We start from the raw sequence: 10,052 nt of genomic DNA, 5'->3' as shown, positions 1-10,052 counted from the left end.
TTTACAATTGAACATCAATTTTTATATTAATATTATTAAATATTATGAATTGACAAAAAAATTATAAAAAATTTTACTTTTAAGAAATTATCGGTAGCATATACTAATGTGAACAGTGATGCTAATCAATTTCAATTATTTATAGATGAGTGACAGGTGTTAAATAAAGTGACAAGAAATCGTGGGTGCAACTGCGTCCAAGACGAAATCCAAGTGGTTTAATTTGATGACTGCACTTCACATCAACCTGTCGATCGCCCGATCGATCTCAAGCCATCAGCAAAATATATATTTTTCCGACCAAGAAAAAAGCAATGTGTATATAGTATGTGAACACAAATAAAAATTGATATATTTCACAATCTTTGATTTCTGGAACAGCCATTGAAGTCAAAGCCGGATGAGGAACCCATCCGGATCTAAATAGTATGAATCTTAGGAATTCTCACATCTTAGTCGTTCATCATATATCGTACGGTTAGTTTTCGTCATGTATAATTTATGTTTAATTTTAAATAATAAAATTCAAATGATTTATAATCGCACGATATACAATGAACGGTTATGATATGAGGATCCCTAGGATCCCCACCATTTAGATCCTGATGGGATCCTCATCCGTCAAAGCCAATGGAGCTTTCTCTTTCTGCAGTCCGTGAGTGACACATTGCTTTCATAACGTATGAGCTGTGAACTTGTTACTTGTTTACAGTGCTTTCCCTTGACTGCATTACGCGGGTTAGGGTTAGGGTTAGGGTTAGGGTTAGGGTTCACCGGTTGTTTAGAAAGATGACAAGATCCAAGTAATAACCAAAGGAGATCAAATCAAGTAATAATTTTGAGCAAGAGATTTGTAGGTCATTTGGTTTTGAGTTTTTTATCTTGCTTTTGATGTCCTGAGTTTGATTTTTTCCTTACACGGTATTGCTTATCAAATCACATAAAAAATAATATATCAAGGTGATCCAGTGATTGGAGACGAATTACAGACCCTATTTCACATGACACATCCTGAGTTCGATTCCTAGCGCTAGTGAATCACACGATAATGGGCACTGGCCAGTGAGTGTGAGTTGTCCCGTTAACAATTAGAATTAGATATTCATATTCTGCTATTCCTATCTGACCTCTTGGTTAACAAAATATTCCAAAAGGGTTGATTGTCATGATGAAACTACCAGCTGATCTTTTTTTAAGGAAAAAAAAAACGCTGTTAACACAATGGTGACATGATAATAATTGGCAATTAAGCTAATGACACACGTTAATTATGGTTAACAAGGTTAATTAACTTCAATCATTGTTACTTATGTTGTCGGCTGATAAAAGGAATTAAGTAGAAACTAAGGTCAGCTGAAATTGGCAACAAATTATAATGAAAGATTAGCAAAAATTAGCAACTAATTACATGAAATTTATCATAATAAATTAACAATAAAAATGGTATTTTTTTTTAACAAAAACTATAATAATGTGATTCAAATTTATCTTTTAACGAAAATTGAATTACTCATTTATAAGTGAAAAAAAATACAAACTTGACCGCAGTTTCGAGTTGCGATTTTTTTCAAAAGGTTAAATAAATGTGTGGACTGTCTTTGAGCTGGTCACCCAAGGTTGTGGCCTCCTTCTGGTCCGTGTGAGATCTCCTTCCCTTTTCTCACGTTTCTTCTCACAGAAAAATACCAAATCATACAAAAAATAAAATAAAATAATATATAAAACATGACTAGCAATAATTAGGTCTCTGTTCGTTTTCTTCTAAATTTCTACAACGCTGTGGTGTTTCAGGTTTTCAGCTCTCAACGCCTCTTTCTTCTCGAACCTCCCAACTCTTTCTATTTTTCCGCAATTTATTTTCTTTCATTTTGCGTTTGTATTTATCATCCTTTTCGTCCCCAAAATTTTCTGCTTGATATTCTCCGAGTTGCTGCTTTTCCCTTCCATATAAAGCTTCCATTTTCAAACCTCCATTTTCTCTCCATTTTCTCTCTCCTCTTATCTTTCGTCTCTGCGTTTTCTCTGTATGTATCTATAATTATACGCATATATTCCGATAGCCTGCTTAATTTTGGCAATTGGGTTATTCGATCCCGGAAAAAATTGATTCTCCGACCCCTTTATTCGATTTGATTGATTGAAAAGATCAGAAATTTGAACCAGGAGAAGCTCAATCTTGCTTTCCTGAAACGAACCCAGATTTGGATTTGCGAATGGGAAGAGGAGGAGCTGGAATTGGCAAGGTCAAAGTCTGCAGCTGAAGGTTTTGATTTTTTTTGTTTTTTTTGTAAAAGCTGGGATTTTTATTGTAAATGTTGTATTTGAAGCAGCCAAACCCCACAATTCATACATGGGGTTCTTTAGGTGAATGAAGTTCGAGTAGTTTTTCGGTCGTACAAGATTTTGTGTGGCTTGGATTTTGGTTGTTCTGTGCATGCCATTCTGATAGAAACCCTGAGCCTGAGGCTCGGGGATCTGAAAATTTCGAAGCTTGAATTGATGGCGTCCTCAGAGAATGAGCCTCTGTCCCAATTGTGTGGCGGCGAAACTCGGCCTCCTCCTCAACACGTAGATATGCAGAAATTCCGGCTATACGGGACTCGATCGGTAATGTTTCAGCTGCATTCGATCCGTTTTTGTTCAATCTGTTGTCATTTGGTGGACCGAAAATGTTTACATTGTTTAACTGTGAAGTTTGTCAAAAATGTGTTTGTTTTTTTGTATTGCCTCCATATGAAATCTCAAATTTGTAAATTTATGATATGTTTAGTTATTGCTGCATTTTCATCAGTTTAAATGTTAATTGTGCTTTGTGGAAAGTGGGTTTCAATGCGTACTAACTTATACATTTTCATGCCTCAGAACTTTTACATGATTGGGAGAGATAAGAGTAGAACATATTGGAGAGTGCTAAAGATTGACCGGTTGGACCCTTGTGAGCTTAACATTCGTGAAGATTCTACTACGTACACCGAAAGAGAATGTTCTGACCTGTTGAGGCGGATACATGAAGGGAACAAGGCCACCGGTGGATTGAAGTTTGTTACCACTTGTTACGGAATTGTTGGTATAGGACTTTGACATCACCTTCAATTAATGAAAAATCAAAATAATTTCACTACTCATTTTGGTTTTCTGCTTTCAGGATTTGTAAAATTTCTGGGGCCCTATTACATGCTGCTTATCACGAAAAGAAGACAAATAGGTGCCATATGTGGGCATACGGTCTATGCAATTTCCAAGAGTGAAATGATACCACTTCCAAATTCTTCTGTCCAATCCAGTACCACTAATTCTAAAAATGAAAACAGGTCTTTAGTCCATTTTGCTTGTACATGTATTTATTTAGTGGACATTGAAGGAAACAATGAATATTGCTCAGAAAAATACTGTATTTTATTCTTCTATTTGAAGGGAATTAATTTTTTATGATGTGACATTCTTCCCCTCGCTCTATAAGAATGTCATGATATGCTGGCATGGAGGTATATATTTACTGAAATTCTGCAAATATTAGGACAGACATGTTAAAATTTAGTGAGTACATTTTCAATCCTATTTATGGAGAAGCATTGTGTTACCAAGGTTTATGTTGTAAAATCTTTTCATATTACAGTTCACCCATTTTGCTATTTTTCTTACCAAATGTTTTATTCTAAATTTTTTGTGTGGTTTCAACTTATAATGATTTCTCTACTTCTTTGATGGCTTCAGATATAAGAAGCTCTTAAGCACAGTGGACCTTACAAAGGACTTCTTTTTCAGCTACTCATACCATGTTATGCGTAGTCTGCAAAAGAACATGTGTAAGAATGAGACAGGTCATGTCCTTTATGAAACCATGTTTGTCTGGAATGAGTTCTTAACCCGGGGAATTCGGAATCACCTCCAAAATACCGTTTGGACAGTTGCATTGGTTTATGGCTTCTTTAAACAGGTGAGGTTTGAATGGTTTCTAGACAATTTGGAAAGAAACTAGTAATGCTTTATCTGGTTAGTTTAATACGTAGCGCTTTAGTACAGGTTTCAAATATACCCGTTAATGGGGTATTTAACTTGTTTTAACTGCAAATTTGGTACCTTTTACTGCCTTTTGATACAAAGGTTCTCACATCTTTGGTGATTTCATTTGTGGAGTGAATGAAGTCCTGTAGAAAAATATCTGTTCAAGTAAATGTGCTTTTGTGATTTTTACCTTCTTAAGATCTTTACCTGCTCTTCGTGTTTCAAAATTTATGGCAAAACTTGAGTGCAGTCTTTCTGTCCTCTTTTTGATCTTTATTTATACTGATGGATTAATGATATTTAAATGTAGGCCACTTTCTCTATATCTGGACGTGACTTCAAGCTGACCCTTATTGCAAGACGTTCACGTCATTATGCAGGCACCAGGTGAGGAGGCATTCATACTTTGGTTCCCTTATCGAATTCCATGCTTAATATGAATGGATGCGTAGACATAGTTTGAGAGAACTGGATTGGCTTTCTGGTGACTATGTTCAAACTATTGGTTACTAGGTTTGAATAATCCTGTAAGATGTAATCCGGAACCCTCTATTGCGGTACATCTGGGATATTTTCTGCTGATTATGTGGTCGGTACTTTAAAGAAGATGACTATCTTTACCATGATTGTCAAAGTTGTGATGTGATATTTTCTTCTTAGTATACTATAACTTTAGATTTCTCGAAGCTGTGTAACACGATGAAGATCTTTTACTTTTTTCATTATGTATGACTGCCTACTTGTATGTGATGTTAACATATGTATTTTTTTATTTATAGGTTCACATGCTTATTGACATGTTTATATTGTGCATGCCTCACTTGTTGCTTTTACTCATGTAGGTATCTAAAACGAGGTGTTAATGAGAAGGGAAGAGTAGCTAATGATGTTGAGACAGAACAGATTGTCTGTGAGGATGTTCCTGAGGGGTTTCCTATGCAAATAAGTTCTGTTGTGCAGAACCGGGGCTCAATCCCTCTATTTTGGTCACAGGAAACCTCACGTTTAAATATCAAACCAGATATAATATGTATGTCCTTTGCATAAACTGCATCTGTGAAGATTTATTCCATGAATTCTTGTTACTAACTTGTGTCTCCTCCCAGTGTCAAAGAAGGACCAAAACTATGAAGCCACTAGGCTTCACTTTGAAAATCTTGTCAAGAGATATGGGAACCCCGTAATTATTTTGAATCTGATCAAGGTAAATTTTGTCAGCGACAGATTCTTTGTTGATGCTGTGTATCATATTAATATTCATCATCTTCTTTTTCTTGCTTTCTTGAACTGCATGTCATCGGAGAAACTAATTTTCACCTAGAGTCTTGCCTTCTGAGCCTAATTGTAGTACATATGCTGAACTGAAATTGACATGTTCCTTTTGGTTGTCTTCTTGGCTACTTGGTTTATGTTTCTGCTCTAATTATTTGTTTGCTTATCTATTTTTGGGCAATCAACAGACACAAGAGAAGAGGCCTCGAGAGTCCATACTGCGTACAGAGTTTGCTAATGCAATTGATTTCATTAATAAAGACCTATCTGATGAGAACCGTCTGAGATTCCTTCACTGGGATCTCCACAAGCATTCCCGGAGGTATAGCTTCTGGTTGGTTTGTAATATTTATTTTAATCATGTGGTACTCTAAATTAAATTGACTGAAAAATGTTACCATTGTTTCTCCTCCATCCAGCAAAGCTATAAATGCTTTACTACTCTTGGGCAAGGTGGCTACATATGCCTTGACACTAACTGGGTTCTTCTATTGTCAAGTTAACCCAACACTGCGACCTGACAGTGTCATTAAGTGGCCTTCCTCTGGGTAAGTTGTCATCTCGTTTTGATGGTTTTCATGCTCCAATTGCTGTTTGTCTTGTACTATAAACTTGTTCTATTGCTTGTCTGTTATAATTTCCACCATTTGTTCTTTTTAGTCATTAGAAAAAAAAATGCAGATATAACGGCAATTATTGTGCATTTTTTATTTTTGGTGTCCCTCACTAAACCCTCGAGAAACTTTTCTTCTCTCTCTGAATTGAAAGATATTTCAACCAGTTTTCTGCTTGCTTTTATACTGGGGAACAATTTTCCATATCCTGTTGGGCACTCTCTTTGAGAAAGTGGTTGCACTTTTTTGTTCACTGCCTTCGTAAAGATTTACATCAAATGATAAGATAATATGATCTCATAAGAGGTTTACTGCTGTATATTGCTCTTTAGCAAAATGCGGTGAAAGAACATTGACAGTGTAAATGTGGAACAGGCATTTTGACAGTGGTAACTTGTCTGTTGAAATACATAATGCTAATGGTGATGAGGAAGCTAATGGTAAAGAGGATGCCGATAACATAGAGTGTAAACCAAGTGGAGGCAGAAATATTGCAAATGGTGATCAGTCTGTTGAAATACATAATGCTAATGGTGATGAGGAAGCTAATGGTAAAGAGGATGCTGATAACATAGAGTGTAAACCAAGTGGAGGCAGAAATATTGCAAATGGTGATCATTCTGTCAAGCCATCCATGTTCCAGAGTGGGGTGCTTAGAACCAACTGCATAGACTGTCTGGATCGCACAAATGTTGCTCAGTATGCATATGGGTTGGCTGCATTGGGACACCAGCTTCATGCTTTGGGAGCTATAGACAATCCAAGGATAGACCTTGATGCTCCTTTGGCTGATGACTTGATGGGATTTTACGAAAGAATGGGTGACACACTTGCACATCAGTACGGTGGTTCCGCTGCTCATAACAAGGTAAGAAGTTTGATTTCGCATGTTGATGAATTAATATGCTTTGGATCTGATGGTTGATTAGATATTGGCGCTAGTACTTGTAAAGTAATTTTTGTTTTCCAACTCAAAAAATAAAAATCATTGGTTAAACAGTGACCTTGATTTTATATTTTATATTTTATCTTTAAAACTTTTGTACTTGTAATTCTGCACAGATATTTTCTGAGAGAAGGGGTCAGTGGAGAGCAGCAACTCAGTCTCAGGAGTTCTTCAGAACTCTTCAACGGTATTACAGCAATGCTTATATGGATGCAGAGAAGCAAGATGCAATTAATGTGTAAGTTCTGCACCAAGCCTCAGTCTCGTATTTTCCTGTTGAACTGTTTTTCAACTTTAGCGCTGTAAAAAGGATAGTTCTTTCCCCTGAGCTTTTCTGCCTGCCAATAAATGTTATAACTTATTGTATTGTCGCCTGTCTTTGAAACTGTTGTGTTTTATAAGTTCCTGTTTGCCGATCCTTGCGTTGATGTATGTTGGTTTTTATTACTGCATGCATATAGTGCTAGAATTGACTTTATTCCTTTAATATTTTGAGCAGATTTCTTGGGCATTTTCAACCACAAGAAGGTAAACCTGCACTGTGGGAATTGGATTCTGACCAACATTATTACTCTGGGAGGGATGAAACAAAAGATAAGGATCTAGATGGAAGGTATGTCCTAATTAAAGCCTCAAGAATTCATTATTTATGTCAGAATACATCAATTTGAGTCTCCAACTCTGTGCATCACACAAGTCATGCTGGGATTTCCCTTAACTCGTATGCGATTGTCCTGACATTTTCTATCCATGGAGGCACTGGGATAAAACCCTGTTGGTAACTTGGTATTTCATAGAGTAAATTTAAATTCAATCATCGTTTTGTCCCATTGTATGTTTTTAGCCGCATCAGAGGAGCCTTCGGTCCAAAATGGTTGTGAATTTGAACCTTACAATGAAATATTTGCGCTTATTTGTGTGCATACTTTAACCCTATGAATATTTTGCAATGAATTTTCACTGGCGTGATCCTTGATGGATATCTTTTCCTTAACATGTGTACCAAATAGTAATGATATATGGGCCATAACATGTGTTTGATCTTGTATTTATTGTGTAATTTTCAGCTGCTTTCTACTTATGCATGTCTCCTACAATTTGATTGCTGGACCATTTGCTCACCTGATAGCTTTTATATCTGTAGGTCCATTTTCAAAAGATGTTATTCAGATGGCAACATTCTTCGAGAAAGCAGCTCACCTATTTCATCCACACATGTTAAGCAGAAATTTACAAACCCTTGTATGCCTGATCGATCACAACAAGAAAGCAAGATTCTTTCGGAGTCATCACCTGATATATCAACTTCTGAGAGTGATATTGCATTTTCAAGGTTTTCTTACAACGCTGTCTTTATTGGTTCAGTACTTTCCTTGGTAGATGCAGCAAGCAAACTGCTGTTTGTTTGGTGCTAGCATTGTTGAAACATGATAAAGTAATGTCTCTATTGTTAGGTAACTTATCTTAAATTGGAAACCAATCAGGAGAAGAACCTTGTCAAAGAGCACATGAGAAACTAGGAAGTCGGAAAAACGTAGTTGATTTATAGAGTATGAAATAGTTGATTTTAGAATGAATCCTGTTTTCTTCACTAGCACATGATATGCCATAAATTCTTTCTCGTGTAGAATGGAAAAATCGGAACATAAAGGCATATAACCAAAATGGGTATATTATAAAAGTAATATTGTGATTTATGAAGACTGGATAATACGGTTTTTGCTATACATGTCACGATGCTTCAATGGTTTGGGTATCTCTGTAGGTACACTCCTTCAATGCCTCGCAGGCAACTGTTTGGAGAGTTTCAAAGATTCCGGTGTGAAAGTGATCATATTTACTATTCTGAACACGGAGATTCGTACAACTTCTCAAACTTTGTTGACCTAGACTGGCTATCTTCATCTGCAAATTCTTGTGAGGAGGAGCCATTTGAGAGGTACTTTTTTAATCGAGCTCTGAAGAGATACTATTCTTGTTGATCATGGAAAAAAGGTTAACAAAATTTTAAGAGGATGGAAATCCTGAAAGCCTGTTTTCTTCCTTTTCTTTTTCGGGGTGTTGTATTTAACATGTATGTTGGCTGAGACTTGAGATGCAATAATTGCAGGTCGTCAGTACTTACAAACTCTCCAATTGAGGGGCAATCATCGGAGAATATTGTTAATGGAATAATGGGGGATCCTACTCCGTCTACAAGTGAATATGGACCAAGCTTGAAGGTAAGTAACCATCTGCAATGAATATTGTCACTTAACAGTAGCCGTTTATGAAACCAGTAGATTAAATTCTGCGGTTCTGTAGAATTTTGTTCCTTATATTTTTCTTCACTTCAACATATGACACCGTTTTCATTCGTTGATATTTTTCTTTGTTGTGGCCTTATGTTCTCTAGGGGAAGGAGCAGACAGGAACGGGGTTGTCCTTTAATAACGGGGAGAGTTCCAATGTTCTCGAGGAGTACCCCGATAGCTTTGTGAACTGGGTCAACTTCGGAGAGACGCTATGCCACTGAATTTCTCAATCAATTTTCCTCAATAATTCGTTCCTGCCTTCATTTGGCTCGAGCATTTTCCAAAAGATGCTGATCCACGGATTAGAAACTATTAGAGTGCGTGTTAGTGATATCGGGAACAATGGAGAAACAAAGGCAGTGGAACCGGCGTTCCACTGGCGTTCGTGAGAGGATACTATTCCTAGAGGCAGATTGTCCCGGCCCTCGGGTACGATACAGCAGTGATTTGTTCATGAAAAGAAGAAAAAAGTCAGTCGGAAGTTATACCAAAAGTACAGAAGAGTAAATAGTCAACAGTTTAAGAGATTCTTTAGGAGCTCTTTCTCCGTCAGTTCATGGATAATAGATTTCAATCTTGTAAATATTTTGCTCGTTGGAGCTCCACTTTAGAATTGCTGGCCGTCGATTCTTTTATTTTCCGTCGTGTTAATTCGTGGACCGGCAAAAAAACTGACTTTGCCGGGTAACTGTTGCGGAATATCAGACCCTACTGTTGTAGTAGTACAACTGATGATGCAGCGATTCTTCTTGCCTCTAAGCGCTAATTTTAGGCCTAGCCTTTCAAGACCAGGCGTTTGGCATAAAGATTCACTGTACAAATATTCATTCAATAAGTTGTCCAATTTGGCCCAATAAAAATTTCACCATTTAATTAATCCTAGTTTCCGTTGAGAGCGTTTATTTCGCGCTCGGATGTTTC

General features: G+C 36.8%; 1 protein-coding gene across 1 annotated transcript; it reads left to right on the top strand.

The window, feature by feature from the left end:
• Positions 1-1,720: 1,720 nt before the first annotated feature.
• On the top strand, positions 1,721-10,008 carry LOC126602503 (phosphoinositide phosphatase SAC3-like). Its single transcript, XM_050269401.1, has 17 exons — positions 1,721-2,243; positions 2,331-2,607; positions 2,863-3,067; positions 3,146-3,311; positions 3,715-3,937; positions 4,316-4,392; positions 4,848-5,035; positions 5,112-5,209; positions 5,466-5,599; positions 5,697-5,825; positions 6,267-6,759; positions 6,954-7,075; positions 7,337-7,450; positions 7,982-8,170; positions 8,603-8,776; positions 8,948-9,059; positions 9,233-10,008. Exons 2-17 carry the CDS (start codon positions 2,500-2,502, stop codon positions 9,350-9,352), a joined length of 2,652 nt encoding a protein of 883 aa, XP_050125358.1. The 5' UTR covers positions 1,721-2,243; positions 2,331-2,499; the 3' UTR covers positions 9,353-10,008.
• Positions 10,009-10,052: the final 44 nt, after the last annotated feature.

Source organism: Malus sylvestris, chromosome 15 (genome assembly GCF_916048215.2).
Source record: "Malus sylvestris chromosome 15, drMalSylv7.2, whole genome shotgun sequence".
Classification (NCBI taxonomy): domain Eukaryota; kingdom Viridiplantae; phylum Streptophyta; class Magnoliopsida; order Rosales; family Rosaceae; genus Malus; species Malus sylvestris.
This window is presented reverse-complemented; position numbering and strand designations above follow the sequence as displayed.